Here is a 22,909-nt window from a genome sequence, read left to right as displayed (position 1 = left end):
ATGCTGGAGAGGGTGTGGAGAAAGGGGAACCCTCTTACACTGTTGGTGGGAATGCAAACTAGTACAGCCATTATGGAAAACAGTGTGGAGATTTCTTAAAAAACTGGAAATAGAACTGCCATATGACCCAGCAATACCACTTCTGGGCATACACACTGAGGAATCCAGATCTGAAAGAGACACGTGCACCCCAATGTTCATCGCAGCACTGTTTATAATAGCCAGGACATGGAAGCAACCTAGATGCCCATCAGCAGATGAATGGATAAGGAAGCTGTGGTACATATACACCATGGAATATTACTCAGCCGTTAAAAAGAATTCATTTGAATCAGTTCTAATGAGATGGATGAAACTGGAGCCCATTATACAGAGTGAAGTAAGCCAGAAAGATAAAGAACATTACAGTATACTAACACATATATACGGAATTTAGAAAGATGGTAACGATGGCCCTATATGCAGGGCAGAAGAAGAGACGCAGAAGTACAGAACAGACTTTTGAACTCTGTGGGAGAAGGGGAGGGTGGGATGTTTCGAAAGAACAGCATGTATATTATCTGTGGTGAAACAGACCACCAGCCCAGGTGGGAGGCATGAGTCAAGTGCTCAGGCCTGTTGGGCTGGGAAGATCCAGAGGAATCGGGTGGAGAGGGAGGTGGGATGGGAGACCGGGATGGGGAATTCGTGTAATTCTATGGCTGATTCATATCAATGTATGACAAAACCCACTGAAAAATAAAAATTAAAAAAAAAAAAAAAAAAGATTAAATGGAGCCACTGCAAGGTAATCCGATTAGTTTTCACTGGCAGGATGCCATCACTGATAATGGAGTGGCTGCAGGGAAAGGCGGGGGCTGGAGAGGCTGGAAGAAAAGCCTAATAAGAAAGAGATGACAGAGACAGTTTTCAATATGGTGACAAACATTAAAGGGCGATCCCATGAGGGACAAATAGACTGGGGAGGTGAAGATCTGAGTATTAGACCTCTGTTTTTGACTGCCAGGTGACACAGGGACAGTTGTCCAACCTTGGAAGTTAGATCCCTAATTAAATGGGTTCTTCTGATTTTCTCAGCAGCTGGACCCTGTGGCAGGCATTAACTCAAAACTTTTTCTTAGGTCTTGAAATAAGAAGTCATTCTTCTTGTCCATGGAATAATGAAGGCCGGATCATAGGGACCTTCATAATTGCTCTACCAAATCTGCTGCTTTTGCGTGTAAGCATCACCTTCATAAAGTATTTCTTTTCCATTATTGCATTCTCAACTTTCACATTAGTTATCTTTTCTCTAAAAACTTGAATGAAAACACTTGGCATGTTTTTGAAGGAGGTTTCTCTTCTGAAATGTTATAACTATATCCATGCAGGCTTATGAAAGAAAAATTCCATGAAGGTAAAAAACAGAATTTAAGTAAAACTCTAGCTAGGTGTGAGCTGTTTTGTGCTTTTCAGGTGGATATATTACAACAGTTTCTGGTTTTGATTTCTCTGGGAAAAATTATACTTAGAAGAGGTTTGAGTTGAGGAAAAGAGGTAAAGAATATGCATAATATTGTTTTCAATATTATGTTTTCAAATAGAAGAGGTAGAATTTGGGATTCCTGGTCCTGGTTTTGATCCTGCATCGTTCATTTCCAAAGAATAACTGCAGACAATGAAAACGTTGAACACACACAACAACACTGTTTGGGCAAGTGCAGATTTTCATGCCCCCTTTGCTCATGCTTCTAGGGAGAATGCAGGTGATATGAAGACTGGAGTGTTAGAGATGGGAGGGAAAAACTGGGCTATTGACTTAGAGAAAACAGGTCATAAGCACCCAGCAAATCCTAAAAACCATAGGAAGGACCCACCTTTTGATGCAGAGACAGTGGTGAGTCTTAGGAGACAGAGGATTTCTAATTTATCTGTCTTGCTCCACTGTTTTGGAGCAAAAAGGATGATTAAATCAGTTGTCATTATGACTCCATTATGTTTAGTAAAATTTAAATTAAGAGAACATCTTTGTAAAACAGAATTCTGAAACATTAATGGTGTTTAAAGAACCAAAGCTGGTAAATCCTTTTGAAGAGTCAACATATAAACAAACCTATTAACTAAGCCAGTTGTTACCCAACAAGTCTTTTGCTTAATTTACTTACAGTAAACAAAAACATTTCAAATAGCTGAGAAAAGAAGAGAAGCCAAAGACAAAGGAGAAAAGGAAAGCTATGTCCATCTAAATGCACAGTTTCAAAGAACAGCAAGGAGAGATAAAGCCTTCCTAAGTGAACAATGCAAAGAAATAGTGGAAAACAATAGAATGGGAAAGACTAGGGATCTCTTCAAGAAAATTAGAGATTCCAAGGGAACATTTCCTGCAAACATGGGCACAATGAAGGAGAGAAATGGTATGGACCTAACAGAAGCAGAGATACTAAGAAGAGATGGCAAGAATACACAGAAGAACTGTACAAAAAAGATCTTTATGACCCAGATAACACGATGGTGTGATCACTCACCTAGAGCCAAACATCCTGGAGTGTAAAGTCAAATGGGCCTTAAGAAGTGTCACTACGAACAAAGCTAGCGGAGGTGATGGAATACTAGCTGAGCTATTTCAAATCCTGAAAGATAGTGCTGTGAAAGTGCTACACTCAATATGCCAGCAAATTTGGAAAACTCAGCAGTGGCCACAGGACTGGAAAAGGTCAGTTTTCATTCTAATCCCAAAGAAAGGCAATGACAATGAATGCTCAAACTACCATACAATTGCACTCATGTCACATGCTAACAAAATAATGCTCAAAACCTTTCAAGTTAGGTTTCAATAGCATGTGAAACAAGAACTTCCAGATGTACAAGCTAAATTTAGAAAAGGCAGAGGGACCAGAGATCAATTGCCAACATCTGTTGGATCACAGAAAAAGCAAGAGAATTCCAGAAAAATATCTACTTCTGCTTCATTGACTACGCTAAAGCTTTTCACTGTGAGGATCACAATAAACTGTGGAAAATTCTTAGAGATGGGAATACCAGACCACCTTACCTGCCTCCTGAGAAACCTGTAGGCAGGACAAGAAGCCATAGTTAGAACTGGACATCGAACAACAGACTAGTTCAAAATTGGGAAAGGAGTACACCACGGCTGTATATTGTCACCCTACTTATTTAAGTTTTATGCCAAGTACATCATGTGAAATGCCAGCCTGGAAGAATCACAAGCTGGAATCAAGACTGCCAGGAAGAATATCAACAACTTCAGATATTCTGATAACACTACTCTTAGGGCAGAAAGTGAAGAGGAACTAAAGAGCCTCCTGATGAAGGCTAAAGAGGAGAGTGAATTAGGTGGCTTAAAATTCAACATTCAGAACACTAAGATTATGGCATCCAGTCCCATCACTTCATGGCAAATAGATGGGGAAACATGGAAACAGTGAGAGAGTTTATTTTCTTGGCTCCAAGTCACTGCAGAAGGTGACTGTAGCCTTAAAATTAAAAGACGCTTGCTCCTTGGAAGAAAAGCTTTGACACACCTAGATAGTGTATTGAAAAGCAGAGACATTAATTTGTCAACAAAGATCCATCTAGTCTAAGCTTTTGTTTTCCAGTAGTCATGAATGGATGCAGAGTTGGACCATAAAGAAGGCTGAGTGCTGAAGAACTGAGGCTTTCAAACTGTAGTGCTGGAGAAGAGTCTTGAGAGTCCCTTGGGCTGTAAGGAGATCAAAACAGTCAATCCTAAAGGAAATCAACCCTGGATATTCATTGGAAGGACTGATGCTGAAGCTGAAGCCCCAATACTTTGTCCACCTGATGTGAAGAGCTGAGTCATTAGAAAAGACTCTGATGCTGGGAAAGATTGGAGGCAGGAGGTATAGAAGACGACACAGGGTGAGATGGTTGGATGACATCACTGACTCAATGGACGTGAGTTTGAGCAAGCTCTAGAAGATGGTGAAGGACAGGGAAGCCTAGTGTGCTGCAGTTCATGGGGTCCCCAGGAGCTGGACATGACTGAGCAACTGAACAACAACAACAACAAAAAATACCCATCTGTCTTAGTGCATATATATTCACCAGTGCAACAAAATGTATTTGTTACAAGAAATGGTAACCCACTCCAGTATTCTTGCCTGGAAAATCCCCATGGTCAGATCAGCCTGACAGGCTATAGTCCATGGGGTGGCACAAAAGTCAGACATGACTTAGCAACTAACAGCACCTTCAGCACCTATAATCGCGGGACTTCACGGTAACAACCCTGTCGGTTATGCCCTTCATCAGCATCTGTCATTTCCCAGCCCCTCCCTCAGGTTGGGTGCCTATCCTCTGTAGCATCGGTTTTTGCAGCAGGTTGACTCATCTCATGTCCACATTAAAGCTTTCAGAACAGACAGTCACCTGCTTTCCAGAAAGGAAAGAGGTACAGGGATCCCTTGGAGATATTTCAGGTTCAGTTCCACAACACCAGAATGTTAATGAATATCACAATAAAGTCAGCTATACAAAATTTCTGGTTTCCCAGGGTGTATAAAAGTTATGTTTAGACTACACTGTAGCCTTGCAAGTGTGCAGTAGCATTATTCCTGAGAAAGCAATGTACAGACCTTTAATTTAAAAAATAAATTATTGCTCTTGGGTGTACCTATGGGTGATTCTGTTGATGTTTGACAGAAAACAACATTCTGTAAAGCAATCATCCTTCAATTAACAAAATAAATTAAGAAAAATATTAATAATAAAAATTAATTGCTAAAAAATACTAACCATCATTGGAGACTTAGCAAGTAACACTGAAGATCACCAATCACAGATCACCATAACAAATGTAATGATAGTGAAAACCTTTGACATATTGTGAGGATTACCAAAGGATGACACAGACATGGAGTGAGCAAATGCTGTTGGGAAAATGGTACCTGTAGACTTTCTCAACTTGCTTGACAAACCATTAATTTGTAAAAAAAAAAAAAAAAAAAAAAAAAGCAAGAAAACCACTATCTGGGAACTTCCATAAAACAAGATATGCCTGTATTTCTAAAGCAAGCAATAAAGAAACTGATTCAAAAATCAAAGGTTTGAAAAAGAACATTATTTGTTATTTGTGATGATTTGCTGAATTGAAAACCAATCAGTAATCAGCTCTAGAACAAAATATAAGGTTTACACTTGGGGTGGATGGAGCACAGACAATCCCTAACTCTGAAGCTGGGGGATGCATGTCTCTTAGTCCCCTAAAGTCTAATCCTGCTGTTCCTATAAGAGGAGTCAGCAATCACAACCAGCTCCAACCAAGATGTAAACAAATGGCTGAGTTTACATCTTCTGGTGGGACCTCCCTCTGACATCACTGATGACCTCAATCAGGGAGCCCAAAACTGAAGGTCTCCCAAGACAGGAGTGGGAAGGGTCCCTCTTCAGTGAAAGACAAGGTCATCATGGAAAACAAGTCCAGTCATTGTGACTGGCTTCAAAGAAAACCCTTCCATTTCCCTTCTCCCTCCATCTTCCCCATTCACCCAGATGCTCAGTCTCCACACTCAGACACCAGCATCGACTCCTCTCTCCCCCCTCAGATCCCACGTTGAATCCATTGCTTGGCCCCACCTTCTCATCTCCCCCAAATCCAAGTGTCTCACCACTTCTACTACAGGCACCTTAGTCTCAGCCAAGAGAGGGCAAAGCTGCAAGAGAGGGGGAACACTGCATTTGGAGAATTGAAGACCATCAGTGTGGCTTTGGCTGTGCAGGAAGGAGGGAAAAGAGTGGGGGAAAAACCTGGAAAGGTGGGGAGGGACCAGGCTGTAAATTTCTTTGTTAAACCACGTTAAAGATTTGTTCAAAGACACTGACCAATTGAGAAAAATTTGAGGTTACAGAATTTTACCAGGAGATAGGCTTCCCTGGTGGCTCTGATGGTAAAGAATCTGCCTGCAATGTGGGACACCCGGGTTCAGTCTCTGGGTTGTGAAGATCCCGTGGAGAAGGGAATGGTAACCCACTCTAGTATTCTAGTTTTCTTGCCTGGAAAATCTCATGGACAAAGGAGCCTTGTGAGCGACAGTTCATAGGGTTGCAAATAGTCGGACACAACTGAGCAAGTAACACACACGAGTAAGTAAAGCATTAAATAAATTGAACACACTTTGATAACAGCAACAAAGCTGATTGGTTAGGGGGATACAGACGTTCACATCTGTGAATCAGGTGTTGAGGGATAAGACTGAGAACTAACCAGCAGAGAGGCTTTCCAAATTCTGTCCTTCCTCACTGTTTCCCTAACCGATCACACATTTCAAGGTGACAGTATTTCTAAGAATTAGATAATAAAAATAATCTGTTACTATTAATGCTGGAATACCAAAAACCAAAAATAAAACCTCAGGGTACCTTTAGGAACAAATAATTTATTTGAACAGACTCATAATTGAGCTGGAGATCAAGCCATCTTTCTGCAGCTGCCCCTAAAGCCTGAGAAAGGGCTTGAAACAGGTAAATTTTATAGCATCACTTATTTATTATGGAAGAAGGATGCTTTGGGAGACAGCCTTCAAAATATACAGTGCTAAGAGGTAAGAACAGCAAAGCAACAAGGAAAAAGTAGAAATGAAAGGCTACTTTTCCAATTAGCATTCAATAATACAAAGTGAGGGTCTAAGAATACCAGGTACTAAAATATTTCTGGAATTTGAGCTACTGTCCTGTAGTCTTGGAATTTACCCCAGTCCCTCATCAAAGTTTGCAGGTGGAGTTGGCTTCCTACTGAGCTGCTCTAGACCAGTCAGACAACTGGCTACACTACTGGAGCCTAGAGCATCCCTGTGGTTGGGGATGCCCCACTCCTATTGTCGGACTCCTTGGAGCTCACGTCTCTGTATGTCCAGCTCGGCGAGTGAGACTACAGGCACTGCCTCAATGCTGAAGGCCTGATATCTACTCAATGTCCCCAGTGATGATCCATCTGACAATGCATGTGAAGTTGGGAGGGAGGGGTGATATTCCAGAAACTGTCCAAGAAGTCAAAAGAGACCGTTCCATTATAAGACATAAGGTAGTTTGGATGTTACTGCCTGTTTATTATTGATTATTATCTATTTTGTGTGGACCATCAAAATACCTAAATATATTTTGCATTCTTTTGGGACTGATTTCCCTTGTAGCTCAGACAGTAAAGAATCTGTCTGCAATGCAGGAGACCTGGGTTCAATCCCTGAATTGGGAAGATTCCCTGGAGAAGGGAATGGCTACCCACTCCAGGATTCTTGCTTGGAGAATCCCATGGACAGAGGAGCCTATAGTCCATGGGTTTGCAAAAAGTCGAACATGACTGAGTGACAAACACACTTTTGGGATTATATGCAGCCAGAGGTTTTCCTTTGAGCCATGTGTTCTATATCATTTTATAAAGCCACAGTCTAACATTTACTGAAACTCAGCAAACAGCAGAGGGAAACAACAAAGAAAGAAGATGAAAAGAGATAAGGGATAGAGGGAGGAAAGAAAAGAAGATAAGGAGGGAAATAATAAATTACTGAGAGGAAAGAGCCAATCAAATCTGAAGGGAAAATACTAGACAGATACCAGAGACCAAAGCTTGGAGCCTACCGCTTGTGCAGTGCCCGGATCTACTGTGTAAAAAACTTATTGGTTGTTTATCTAGTCTCTCAGCCTTGATTTGCCTTCCTTTTTAAACTCTCACCTGTGACGCACAGGTTTACTCTCTACAAGTCACATTTCAGAGGCTCTTTGGCAAGCTGGCGTTTTCTTAGGTTTTGCCAGTAAGTAGGCACTAGAGGGAGACTGAAAGTGGGACAGAGTCAATGTTCTGTTTGATTTGGCTGTACGGAGAAGGCAATGGCAGCCCACTCCAGTTCTCTTGCCTGGAAAATCCCATGGATGGAGGAGCCTGGTAGGCTGCAGTCCATGGGGTCTCGAAGAGTCGGACATGACTGAGCGACTTCACTTTCACTTTTCACTTTTATGCATTGGAGAAGGAAATGGCAACCCACTCCAGTGTTCTTGCCTGGAGATTCCCAGGGATGGGGTCCCACAGAGTCGGACATGACTGAAGTGACTTAGCAGCAGTCACCTCAGCAGGGGGACATGACTCCAGCTCCGAACTTCTATTAGCACATGGAGAAATAGCCCCATCCTGCTTCCTCAGCACATATGACCAGCAACCAGGTAGTGACCTCTCCTTGGAGGATTGAGCACCAGCTGTAGGGCCTCTCTTCTGAGTTCTTAGGTCTGGAGATCTGTCCTAGGACATGGTCTGCTAAGTCGCTTCAGTCGTGTTCGACTCGGCGTGATCCCATAGATGGCAGTTCACCAGGCTCCACCATCCCTGGGATTCTCTAGGCAAGAACACTGGAGTGGGTTGCCATTTCCTTCTCCACTGTGACATGGTAGCTGCTTCCCAAAATCATTACCCCAGTGCTTCCTTTCTTTTTTCTAGCCTCTAATTCTTATGTAGGAAATTTCCCATATTAAATCCTTTCAGCTGAAATGCTGTTTTTCTCACAAGGCCCTTTCTTCTCATGGAATTCCTTCTGACAGCAAGACCTGAAAAATTCTGCAACCTTAGTCAACAATTTCCTGGCAATCTAAACGAGAGGTCAATTTTTTGTATAAGGAAATCAAAGACTGTGACACAGTGAAAATGACTGTGTTCCGCCCTCTTGAAATACAGAGCTATAACTTGGGTTTGGAATATTTTCAAGGCTGGACATCTTAAAAAATGACAATTCAAATATAAGAATATTATTTGAAAATGTAAGGTTATTGGATATATTATTTAATAGCACATTTTGAAAGTAAAGTTAAATACTTGAGTTATCTTCAGGAATGAGAGGAGAAAATTAAATCACTGGAGGCTTCTATCAAGTTTTACAAGGAAGGATCACTTGAAAAACTGAATATAAATGGAAACAACCGATATGGTAAGGGTCTTACCGATATCAATTCACAGTGAATAACGGTGCTCAACCTGTGTGTGATGGTTAGCACAGTGCACTCAGCAAATTTCTCATGGATTTTTTTTTGTATTAATTCATCTGTTCTGGAATCAGAGAAATTTATATACTTCAGTGAAGACAGGAAAAGCAGACTAAAGAGTTAAAAATTAAAAATCAATACTTTAACATAGAATCTTGTTCCTAAAATCTAAGTATAAAAAGTCTATTTAGAAATTTACCATTTTTCATAGAAAGATGGAAAATAGTCTTTCCTTGAAATTGCTTGAAACTATTAGGAGCTGGATTTAGGAATCCAGCTCTCTTAGGAAGCCTCATAACAACATTAATAGTATATAACTGTCTTGGTTTTTTCCTTTGTTTTCCTTGTTTGTGATTAATACTATTAAAAGATATTTGTGGGCCAAAGAGAACATGGAAACTTTCCTAAGCATCACTAAATGTTTTCCATTTACCACATTTACAATTTGGATTCCAGGTTTCATGGACTTCAGCTCCATACCTTGGATCCACATTGGACGTGGCTTTGTCAAGAATCAATATCTGATTTTCTCTGAGAATAGCCATGGCAAGGCACACTAGTTGTCTCTGTCCAACACTCAAGTTCAATCCTGATTCTGCTAATTCAGTATCCATTTTACCAGGAAGACTGTGGATGGTTTCTTTAAGTTGTACCTGTGGATACAGAAAGAACATTTCCCTAAATAACCTGCTGCTGAAGTAGACAAAATCTCTTAGACATTAGAGCTTTGAAGTCCTCCCAACTTCTTGTGTATCTTGTATGTATAGCCAGGTGATGGAAAGAGCTGTTTCCAATTAGTGTTCACTGAGAAAGATGGTGGTAGAGTCAAGTCAGGACAGAAAGATCTCAATGTCCCCCCGTCCCTGCCATAGACCATCCACAAACAACCCCCACCTAGGACTTAGTTGAGAAAGTCTCTCAAAAATTGAAGCTATTTCTCTCAATGTGGCTTAAACAGAAAATCTAAAGGGATCTTTATGGTTGAATCAACTTTACCAAAGTACATTTTGCATAGGAGTTGGTACACTAAAAGGAAACTTAAAAAAAACACAGAAAGTTTTGTTCTCTAAAGATATAATCTTATTAATTTTATAAAATTTTTGCAATGTTTAAAATAATACAAATTTAAACAATGGAAAACTCCACCTAATACATTAGTAATTCTGGAATCTTTCCCATGTTTAATCTGATAAATGATGAACCCGTCAAGTGCATTTTCTTCAATATCATAAATGTCTTGCAGTGAATGAAAACTCACAAGAAACAAGATACAATATTACATCTTATCTCCCCCACAATATGAATATAGGTGATGTTTATATTAATCTATCTTCAAAAAATAATATTCATAAGGTTAAATAAACCTTTAACCATCAAATATAATCTGAAAATACACTTGGTGGTAAGGGTCAGTTCAATGAATTCTAGAGAAATACAATGGAGCAAGAAGCAAACTCAGGCTGTACTTGAAGTTAAAGAACAAAGAAGAAATACACTTCAAATTAAGAAACCAACAGATTGATGGCCAAAATGTTATTTGACACACTACAATGTCAGACAACAAAACACCAAGGGTGAATGAGTAGCATTTTTGTGATATTCTAAATGCTGGAGCACTTCCATGAATGTGATCCTGAACTGTGCTCCTGATGGAGTCCAATCCCTAGAAAGCAGAATTCTGAGTTAGGATTAAATACGGCATTGGTATTTAGTGACAGCATAAAAGGCGTACAAACTCTAAAGGGTAAGATTTGGACTGTGGTGCAAGTGGTTGGTCTTTGTTAAGACTGACATCCTGTGTTTGAAGAAATAATCTCACACTTACTCCTGAGTTGAATGACATCATATAACTAATCTGTTTTTTTTTTTTCCCTTCTCCTTCAGGTTGTCCATATCTGCTTCATGATAAATAAGATTTGTAAGGGGAAATGTTTTTCACAAAATACTGTTTTCTGAGACTCTCTATTTATTTATGAATCAGGGATGGTTATGAGAATAATATGAATATCAAGGCCCTCTGTAGTGTAATCATAAAATCAAGTTATAAAGTATTCGAATGGAAGAAAAAGACAACGGAGACAGTAGAAAATAATAATCAGAAATTACAACTTAAGAATCTGAACAGATTAGATGATAGTGTAATATTACTATTTTATTTCTTAATTGAGATAATTGTGTTAGATTATGCAAGAGAATGTCCTTAAAAAGTATAGAGACTGTATCTCTTGATGACTGTGATAGACCCAAAATCTGAAACAAGGCCTATCTAAGAAGTTCTCAGAGACAGTTTTTGGCTGTGTAAAGGCAGAAGTCAATCTCATCTTGTGACATATCTGTTCCTATAAATTAGAAAGTAAATCCATACACTATTATTATGTATAAAAGGATTATATTCTTATAACAATTAACTGGCTCCAGAATATCACAACATCACACTGTAAACTGTGGAAAGCACATAAAAAGTTTTAATTTAAGGAAAACAGAGCAAATAATACTATTCAAAACTATATATCTCAATATAGACTACTTCAGATCATTTTTGAGGTTGGGTAAATAATAGAATATCGCAAAACAGAAAGATAATTAACTGAATTTATAAGGTACCCTATTTCTATCATCATTACCATTTTTAAAGTAACCCACTGTGTAGTATTTCTAGTAGGTGCCAATGCCTCTCACAGGAGGTTAATACAGATGTCAGATGGTTCCCATATTTCATGGAACCTTCTTACTTTTGAAAAAGAAAGGTTGGTGAGGGTCGGAAGGAGACAGAGAAATGCAGTCAACAGATGGGGAAGAGCTTTTACTAGAGCAGGACCAGCAGTAGAGGAAGTTTACCTAATACAAGGCCCTGGGAAATGGACATGTGAGCTGTCCCACAGCCAGGACTGAACCATGTGTTCCTGATACACAGGTGCTAATGCCCAGATTTCTGTATCTTGATTTCCTATGTGATGACACCTACTTGTGTCCTAACAGAGATACTATCAATGCTAGATTTGCGTAACACAAAATTTTTTAAAGAAATAAGCCATACTTCTCTGAAAAGTAGAGATTAACCAAACATCTAGTACCTATTTATTAAGTGCTACTTTTTAAAAGCAAAAGACTGAGCTAGGTCCTACGAGAAATTAGAAGTCTGTCTATGGTTTAGAAGTCTAGAGTTTCTGCCATCAGTAGAATCAATTTGCAAAACGAGGGCTAATACACAAAATAACTAGTATTAAAATATACAAACCAACAGCAACTTAATAGTCAAAATTTTTTCATGCAAGGGTGAGGAAGTTCAATGAAGTAGAGCAAGGGAAAACCTGACACAAACAACAGAAAATATTCTAGAAATTAGCCTATCCACATAAAAACTAAGCCAAAACTCCAGGATTCCGTTACTTGCATTCATGCTGCATCATTAAAATGATATAATCATCAATAAGTAATCGTCATCACATTTCAACTATATAATTTACCTCTATAAACACTTTCTTATGAAACTTCATAGCATTTTATTGGTATGATCTTGTTTATCTTTCAGTTAATAATGAAAAACTATCATTTCCACTTAGATATCCCCAATGGCTAGAGGAATAAAATGAACATTGGAGGGTAATTAGGATAATTAATTTACTAGGTCACTAATAGCATTTGATCCCACAGTTTTAATGTCTAGTTTAGTGTTCTTGCCTGGAAAATCCCATGGATGGAGGAACCCGGAAGGCTACAGTCCATGGGGTCGCAAAGAGTCAGACACGACTGAGCAACTTTACTTTCTTTAGTGCTCTGCTAAGGACAAAATAATGTATCTAGTTCCTTGGGGGTTCTATAGAAGAAGTTAAAATGAAAACATGAGGCATTATATTGTTGGCTTTCTTTATCAATACACACATTTTAAGTGCACCCATCTCATCACTGTTCTCCTAGAAAGTAAACAAAGTTAGCTAAAATGATAAGCTTCCCTTAATTACCTGCAATGCTACAAATGTACACACACAGATACTGATACTAACAAGTTAATTACATTACATAAATTACCTCTTCCAAGACATTCCACAGTTCTTTATCCGAATACTTATTAAAGGGATCCAGATTTTTCCTCACTGTTCCAGTGAATAAAACAGGTTCCTAAATACCACAAAATAGTGAATGTTATTACCATAATCTCTTTTCATTTTAAACCAACGTTTATAGAAAAGAATGAAAATATAAAATATCAAAATTCTCTGCAATTACTAACAATAAAGTTGCAAATGTATGTTTACAAAACAGTATCTCTAAAGTAATTTCCCACTGTATGAAGTGTGCTACAAAATATCCTCTGGACTATTAAACACTAAAAGAAGAAAGTGTTGAGAAGTATTTTCATCCTAAGGAAAAAAAAAACCGAAGAAGAGGAAGGAAAACTTAAAAAAAAATTTTTTTTTGCCATTCTGGTAACAAATATCTGCTTAAACACATACACAAACTGAGGATATAACTACATGAGAAACTTTACATCAAGATTTATATAAATTAACTGTCAATCCTGGCGTGATACTAGGAAATAGCAAGACTATGATTAGCTGAATTTTGTGCCTCAAAGCAAAATTCTTAAATTTTTTCACATTTGCACTGAAGAATAAAGTAGGCTATTTTCTATGCTAGTCAAACAGCCTTCTGGGATGGGGACTCTCTCCACATGCATGAATGGAACATCCCTACACGTGCTAAGAGAATGTCAGCTCCAAGGGCCTGAAGCTCCTCTGTCCTTGGAGAGATCTCTGATTCTGCACCAGGTGATCCCCATGTTCTCTCACCTGTGCGTCAGAATGACCTGCCTCACATCATTACTAACTGCAATGTCAGGATGACCTGAAACCCATTGTGACATGAGCCAGGCTAAAATTATTTTCATTTAAATAGCTCTTCCGATTCATCTGCATCAGGAGGAGCCACAAGTAAATCATTCTGGAAATATATGCCTTTCTGGGTTTCAAGAGAGAATCTTGTACATAAGCTCATGTAGGCCATTTACATTTTCTACTGGAAGGCTCTAATAAGCCAGGCCACAGAATATGAGCAGCAGAGACGAGCCCATTAGGCTCCTTCCAGTGAAGGGGGCAGAAAAAGGGGAGGCACACATGTGGGAACAAGAGCAGACCTGACTCTTCCACAACTGCCCGGAACTGCTTGGAATCCCCACATTCAAATCCCGCCTGGCCTTGGGGGCTGGACTTGCCTCCTCCCTTCACAAAAGCCTGAGAAGAAAGATGAAGAAGACAGGCATTTCTTTTCTCCAGCCATGAAGAAAAATGACACTCAGAGAGCCTCCTGTACCTTCTTTCCTTATTATCTTAAAGTCTGGTGAGAGAGAAATGGATGCAGAAGACACAGGGCATGTCACCAAAAAAGATATATCCCTAAACAAAATCTAAATTTCAAAAGACATTATAAAGGGAGTTTCATTTGCACAAAGTTAACTAAGTGGCCAACATTCCCCCAAGCATTGACAATCACTGGTCACAGGACGTTTCAAAATGATTATTGTATTGAACTGAAAAATACTGAGACTCAAATTTTTTTTTTTGGACTTTCATTCATTTTATTTATTTATTTTTCCATTTATTTTTATTAGTTGGAGGCTAATTACTTTACAATATTGTAGTGCTTTTTGCCATACATTGACATGAAACAGCCGTGGATTTACATGTAATCCCCATCCCGATCCCCCCTCCCACCTCCCTCTCCACCTGATCCCTCTGGGTCTTCCCAGTGCACCAGGCCCGAGCACTTGTCTCATGCATCCTACCTGGGCTGGTGATCTGTTTCACCCTTGATAATATACATGTTTCGATACTGTTCTCTCACAACATCCCACCCTCACCTTCTCCCACAGAGTCCAAAAGTCTGTCCTGTACATCTGTGTCTGTTTTTCTGTTCTGCATATAGGGTTAACATTACCATCTTTCTAAATTCCATATGTATGTGTTATTATACTGTATTGGTCTTTATCTTTCTGGCTTACTTCACTCTGTATAATGGGCTCCAGTTTCATCCATCTCATTAGAACTGATTCAAATGCATTCTTTCTAATGGCTGAGTAATATCCCATGGTGTATATATACCACAGCTTCCTTATCCATTCATCTGCTGATGGACATCTAGGTTGCTTCCATGTCCTGGCTATTATTAACAGTGCTGCGATGAACACTGGGGTGCACGTGTGAGACCCAAATTTAAAGTCTCCCTTAAAACTCTGAAATTTAGGATCAAAGACTACCCAAGTATCTAAGCAATGGTAAGAGTTCCTTGTCAGTGGACTAATAATTATTTTACTTCAGATTAAAAAAAAAATTCTTACTTTTTGTAATTATCAACTCTAAGTTTCCAACAAGCCAGGCTATTTCTCTCCATTTAGCTGTCTTCATGAGGTTTACACAAATGACGTGACCAGACAAGGGGAGGCTGGTCCCCAGTATTCCTCCCTTTCCTCTGACTCTCCTCCACCTCTGGGCCCCAAAATGAAGGAGGGACTTTTGAAGGACTAGTGTTCGAGGAGATTTGTTGTTCAGTCACTCAGTCATGCCTGACTGCAACCCCATGGACTGCAGCACTCCAGGATTCCCTGTCCTTTGCTATCAGAGTTTTCTCAAATTCGTAAGGGGGTGGAAAGAGGCCAGGTTAATAAGCCAGCTTGGAGCCCAACTGGGAGAAGAGAGCTGGGGTCTCTTTGCTTATAACAATGACAAGAATGTTTCTTCTTAGCTCATCACAGGTTATGTGACCTGAATAGTTTTTCCTTCATAGAGCAAATTTACATCCTGTAAGAGGATGTAAGGTTTGAAGTGTCCACCTGGTTTTCAAAGTACACTCTACAAAGACAATACCTGAACTATTCTACAAAAAAAAAAAAAAAGCCAAAAAACAAAAAACTACTTTGATTTAGAAGACAGACCTTCCTTCCTTGAGCAATGAAAGGGTTCACAGTATTAGCATACTTGGGAAGAGTGGTTCTGGTGGTTTAGGAGTCACAGGGCCTCCATTTAACGTTCAACCACCATTTATTGTTGGCAGATTTTTTTGATGACCATTCTGACCGGTGAGAGGTGATACCTTATTGCAGTTTTGACTTGCATTTCTCCGATAATGAATGATGTTGAGCATCTTTTCCTGTATCACTGTTGGTGGCAATGCAAATACATTTTTATTTTTTAATTTATTTTTGGGCGTTCTGGATCTTCGTTGCTGCATGTGCTTTTCTTTAGCTGCAGAAAGCAGGGAGTATTCTCTAGTTGAAATGTGCAGGGTTCTCACTGCAGGGGCTTCTTTTGCTGCAGAGCACAAGCTCTAGGAACATGGGCTTCAGCAGTTGCAACTCCTGGGCTTGGAAGTTGCGGGGCACAGTCTCTAGAGCATAGGCACAATAGTTGTGGGGCACAAGCTTAGTTGCTCCGTGGCATGTGGGATCTTCCCAAATCAGGGATCAAACCCATATCTCCTGCACTGACAGGCAGATTCTTTACCACTAAGCCACCAGGAAAGCCCTGTGAATGTAAATTGATACAGCCACTATGGAGAACAGTATGGTGGTGGTGGTTGTTTAGTCACTAAGTGGTGTCCGACTCTTGCGATCCCATGGACTGTAGCCCCGCCAGGCTCCTCTGTCCACGGGATTCTCCAGGCAAGAATACTGGAGTGGGTTGCCATCTTCTCCAAGAGAACAGTATGAAGATTCCTTACAAATATAGGAATAAAACTACCATATGACCCAACAATGCCACTACTGGGCATATATCCTAAGAAAATCCTAATTCAAAAAGACACATGCACCCTAATGTTCATAGCAGCACTATTTACAATAGCCAGGCTATGGAAACAACCTAGGTTTCAGGTGGACAGATGAATGGATAAAGAAGTTGTGATACCTATATACAACGGAATATTATTACTCAGTTACAAAAAGGAATGAGTTCTAGTGAGCTCTAGTGAACTTACCTCAGTTCTTGTAAGTCTAGAGCCTGTTACACCAAGTAAAGTAAGTCAGAAAGAGAAAAACAAATGTTGTATTAATTACTGCATATGTTGCATAATTGATGCATATAAGCCATAATAATTAATGTATTAATTAATCCATATACGTGAAGTCCAGAAAAATGATATGATGAACCTATTTGCAGAACAGGAACAGAGACACAGACATAGAGAACAGACCTGTGGATACACAGAAGAGGAAGGTGAGGGTGGGAAAAATTGAGAGAGTAGTATTAACATGTATACTACCATGTATAAAATAGCCAGTGGGAAACAACTATTTAGTGCAGGGAACTCGACTCAAAGCTCTATGATGACCTAGAGAGACGGGATGGTGGGATGGGGGAGGGAGGCTCAAGAAGGAGGGGATATATGTGTATATATGGCTGATACAGGATTGAGGGCAGGAGGAGAAGGGGGTGACAGAGGATGAGATGGTTGGACGGCACCACTGATTCAATGGACCTGAATTTGGGCAAATTCTGGGAGATGATGAGGGACAGACAGGCCTAGCGTGGTGCAGTCTGTGGGGTCACAAAGAGTTGGACAAGACTTGGCGACTGAACGACAACGAAAAGGACAGCTTGGCTGATACCTGGTGTTGTACAGCAGAAACAAACACAATGTTGTAAAGCAATTATCCTCCAATTAAAAATAAGTTTAAACAGAGAATCTGAAAAAGAGCATACATATAACTGAATCTCTTTGCTGTATACCTGAGACTAACACAATATTGTAAGTCAATTAAACTTCAATTTAAAAAGAAGAGTTAGATGCTTTATTTATACAAGCAATCTTCAACTTTTTCATGTAGTTTAATATTTCTAAAGTTTGAATGGTGGAGGAGTGTTTTCATGTAATTATTCATCTTTATAAGCTGTAGATGCTTTTAAATGACTTAAATTCAATTTTTAATGGGTGGGCACTAGTTATGAGAGTTCAAAATTTAGAAATCTTTACATGGCAGTAATTTTTGCTTACATGTTACTATAATAAATCTATGTGAGTATGAAAAAAAGTTCAGTCACTTGTTTCATAATCAGGGCTCTCTCTATTGTTACCTTCCTCACCTTCTTCCCTACAGGAAACTCCTTGAAGGGGATGAAACCTTCCAAACTCTGGGGGACTAATGTGACATTTTTTGCAAAAAGAGGAGCCCTCACTTCTGAGTCGCTGATCAGCAACACCAGCTGTTTCATGCTGAGCTTTAATCAGACACCTCAAACACTGTGTAGGCCTTAAGGAGGTTCTGCTAATTATCACCAATCCACTGCTGATTGTCATAAAAAGAAAAAAAAAAAATAAGTTTAAGCATTTCCTATTGCAATAAGGGTCCCCACTTAAGTCTATGCTGTCAGTCTAAAAGGACATATTGGATAATTATGAGTGTTCATTTAGCAGTATTAATGGAAGAACATATTTTAGTAAGTAAGAATATTTCTCTGCTATGATGTGCTAAATATATGACATGCTAAAACTTCAATACTTTGGCCATCTGATACAAAAAACCAACTCATTGGAAAAGACCCTGATGCTGGAAAAGATTGAAGGCAAGAGGAGAAGGGGACAGCAGAGAACGAAGACAGGTAGAAAGCATCACCACCTCAATGGACATGAACTTGAGCAAACTCCAGGAGACAGCAAAAGACAGGGGAGCCTGGCAAGCGGCAGTTCATGGGGTCGCAAAGAATCAGACATGACTTAGTGACTGAACAACAACAAAAGCAACAACATTTCAATTAAAAGTTGAATGAAAAGAATGATTTATTACAACATTAACTGACTGGACCTACATTTTTCTTTAAAGTCAGCAGGCAATTTGTGAACAATGTCTGTTTTAATATGTCATTGTGTTTCATGGGTGGCATTCATTTCGGTTTCTACTCACTCTACTTTCATCACTTGCCAAATAAGAAACCATTATATTATCTTCGAAAGGTAATAAAAGTGCTGACAAACACATACTGCAAGGGCAGATAAGGTTCAAATGAATGACCTTTATTTCTGATAGATACTTATTATTTAAAGTACCTACCTCCAATCATGAATTTAGTAAACTAATCTGATAAATAAGGGTTGTAAAAATATTTGTAAGAGACTTCCCTGTTGGTACAGTAGCTAAGAATCCACCTGCCTGTGCAGGGGACACAGGTTCGATCCCTGGTCTGGGAAGGTTCCACATACTGTGGAGCAACTAAGCTGGTGCGCTACAGGTACTGAATCCATGCTCTGGAGCCCTCGAGCCACAACTACAGAGCCTGCATGCTTCAACTACTGAAGCCCACTTGCCTAGAGCCTGTGCTCTGCAACGAGAGAAGCCACTGTAATGAGAAGCCTGTGCACCACAACCAAGAGTAGCCCCCACACACTGCAAACTACAGAAAGTCAGCTCAAAGCAACAAAGACCCAGGGCAGCCAAATAAATAAATAAAATTCTTAAATGTCTGTAGGCAGAACACTTTTGGAGAAGGCAACGGCACCCCACACCAGTACTCTTGCCTGGAAAAATCACATGGACAGAGGAGCCTGGTAGGCTGCAGTCCATGTGGTCGCTAAGAGTCAGACACGACTGAGCGACTTCACTTTCACTTTTCACTTTCATGCATTGGAGAAGGAAATGGCAACCCACTCCAGTGTTCTTGCCTGGAGAATCCAAGGGATGGGGGAGCCTGGTGGGCTGCCGTCTACGCGGTCGCACAAAGTCGGACATGACTGAAGAGACTTAGGAGCAGCAGCAGCAGGCAGAACACTTTAATGTAGAGATTTATGGCAGGATGTACAATCTATGTGTAAATAAACGCTAAATTTATTGGCCCATGTATACTTTTTCTGAAGGTACACAACTAAACCTCACTTAATAAAGCTTAGCTGGCACAGCAGAGTTAGGGGGAAAATACTCTTATTCAGTGTAATATTTTAAATAGAGCATTAGTTTCAAAACTGTCATTCATCATGGTTTAAAGTTCATACTTTCAAAATTTAATCCTAGAATGCCATATTCCGTTGTAATTTTTTCCTTTGTTACTTAACATAAATTCATATTAGGTGTGTGACCCAACAATGGACACTCTGAATCAGCATTTACTGTAGTAAACCTATCATCCCTTGGCACAACTGCAAGACTGGAAACTGCAATCTTAGTGGACCTTTTAAGTCTGCTGCTGGAAGACAAGACCTTTGTTACCTTACAAAGAAATCCTACTCAGTAACCTTCAGAGGCCTAAAACTCCCCGAGATGAAGGTAAAACCATACAAGTGGTTAAAAACAAACCAGATAAAGCACAATATTTTGCCCTAATCCTTTCAGTCCCAAACTAGTAATCTGCCTTCCACTATAGTATATCCTTACAGAAGCTACTGCTGCTGATTCCAAAGAGCTACATTCTCATTTCTAATCTGAGGATCTTTCTTAAGGGGAAGCTTATCTCCCTGTTTTAAGAATAAGAAAACCACCTGAAGTCACTTTTAATCTTGGTTTCCATTTTTTTTTTTTAACCTGTAATGTCTGAATGAAACATGAACAGTATGAAAAGGCAAAATGATATGATAGTAAAAGAGGAGCTCCCCAGGTTGCTAGGTGCCCAATATGCTACTGGAGATCAGTGGAGAAATAACTCCAGAAAGAATGAAGAGATGGAGTCAAAGCAAAAATAATACCCAGTTGTGGATGTGACTAGTGATAGAAGCAAGGTCTGATGTTGTAAAGAGCAATATTGCATAGGATCCTTGTAAGTTAGGTCCATGAATCAAGGCAAATTGGAAGTGGTCAAACAGGAGATGGCAAGAGTGAACATTGACATACTAGGAATCAGCGAAATAAAATGGACTGGAATGGGTGAATTTAACTCAGATGGCCACTATATCTACTACTGTGGGTAGGAATCCCTTAGAAAAAATAGAGTAGCCATCATGGTCAACAAAAGAGTCCAAAATGCAGGACTTGGATGCAATCTCAAAAATGACCGTCTCTGTTCATTTTAAAGGCAAACCATTCAATATCATGGTAATCCAAGCCAATGCCCCAACTTCCGCTTCTTCAGAGTAATGCTGAAGAAGCGGAAGTTGAACACATCTATGAAGACTTACAAGATCTTCTAGAACTAACACCCCCAAAAGATGTCCTTTTCATTATAGGGGACTAGAATGCAAAAGTAGGAAGTCAAGAAACACCTGGAGTAACAGGTAGATTTGTCCTTGGAGTACAGAATGAATCAGGGCAAAGGCTAATAGAGTTTTGCCAAGAGAAGGCACTGGTCATAGCAAACATCCTCTTCCAACAACACAAGAGAAGACTCTACACATGGACATCACCAGATGGTCAACACCAAAATCAGATTGATTATATTCTTTGCAGCCAAAGATGGAGAAGCTCGATACAGTCAGCAAAAACAAGACTGGGAGCTGACTGTGGCTCAGATCATGAACTCCTTATTGCCAAATTCAGACTGAAATTGAAGAAAGTAGTGAAAACCTCTAGATCATTCAGGTGTGACCTAAATCAAATCCCTTATGACTATGCAGTGGAAGTGACAAATAGATTTAAGGGACTAGATCTAATAGAGTGCCTGATGAACTGTGGACGGAGATCTGTGACATTGTACAGGAGACAGGAATCAAGACCATTCCCATGGAAAAGAAATGCAAAAGAGCAAAATGGCTGTCTGAGGAGGCCTTACAAATAACTTTGAAAAGAAGAGAAATGAAAAGCAAGGGAGAAAAGGAAAGATATAAGCATCTGAATGCAGAGTTCCAAAGAACAGCAAGGAGAGATAAGAAAGCCTTCTTCAGTGATCAATGCAAAGAAATAGAGGAACACAACATAATGGGAAAGACTAGAGATCTGTTCAAGAAAATTAGATACCTAGGGAACATTTCATGCAAAGATGGGCTCAATAAAGGACAGAAATGGCATGGACCTAACCGAAGCAGAAGATACTAAGAAGAGGTGGCAAGAATACACAGAACTCTGCAAAAAAGATCTTCATGACCCAGATAATCACGATGGTGTGATCACTCACCTAGAGCCAGACATCCTGGAATGTGAAGTCAAGTGGGCCTTAGAAAGCATCACAATGAACAAAGCTAGTGGAGGTGATGGGATTCCAGTTGAGCTATTTCAAATCCTGAAGGATGATGCTGTGCAAGTGCTTCACACAATATGCCAGCAAATTTGGAAAACTGAGCAGTGGCCACAGGACTGGAAAAGGTCAGCCAACATCTGCTGGATCATTGAAAAAGCAAGAGAGTTCCAGGAAAACATCTACTTCTGCTTTACTGACATGCCAAAGCCTTTGACTGTGTGGATCACAATATACTGTGGAAAATTCTGAAAGAGATGGGAATACCAGACCACCTGACCTGCCTCTTGAGAAACCTATATGCAGGTCAGGAAGTAACAGTTAGAACTGGACATGGAACAATAGACTGGTACCAAATAGGAAAAGGAGTAAGTCAAGGCTATATATCGTCCCCCTGCTTATTTAACTTATATGCAGAGTACATCATGTGAAATGCTGAGCTGGAGGAAGCACAAGCTGGAATCAATATTGCCAGGAGAAATATCAATAACCTCAGAAATGCAGATGATACCACCCTTATGGCAGAAAGTGAAGAGGAACTAAAGTGGAGGAGGAGAGTGGAAAAAGTTGGCTTAAAGCTCAACATTCAGAAAACCGATCTCATGGCATCTTGTCCCATCACTTCATGGGAAATAGATGGGGAAACAGTGGAAACAGTGTCAGACTTTATTTTGGGGGTCTCCAAAATCACTGCAGATGGTGATTTCAGCCATGAAATTAAAAGACACTTACTTCTTGGAAGGAAAGTTATGACCAACCTAGACAGCATATTAAAAAGCAGAGACATTACTTTGCCAACAAAGGTCCATCTAGTCAAGGCTATGGTTTTTCCAGTGGTCATGTAT

General features: G+C 39.7%; 1 protein-coding gene across 1 annotated transcript in view; it reads right to left on the bottom strand.

Moving 5' to 3' along the window:
• The window catches only part of LOC136144256 (ATP-binding cassette sub-family C member 4-like), a 152,903-nt gene that overhangs the window by 17,229 nt on the left and 112,765 nt on the right, over positions 1 to 22,909 (bottom strand). Inside the window, 3 exon segments of the mRNA XM_065902002.1 lie at positions 8,941 to 9,046; positions 9,463 to 9,635; positions 13,012 to 13,101. Of these exon segments, the coding sequence (XP_065758074.1) occupies positions 8,941 to 9,046; positions 9,463 to 9,635; positions 13,012 to 13,101 (369 nt within the window).

The sequence above is a fragment of the Muntiacus reevesi genome, chromosome 11, assembly GCF_963930625.1.
Source record: "Muntiacus reevesi chromosome 11, mMunRee1.1, whole genome shotgun sequence".
NCBI lineage: Eukaryota > Metazoa > Chordata > Mammalia > Artiodactyla > Cervidae > Muntiacus > Muntiacus reevesi.
Note: the sequence above shows the minus strand (reverse complement) of the source record. Positions and strands in the feature narration are given on the sequence as shown.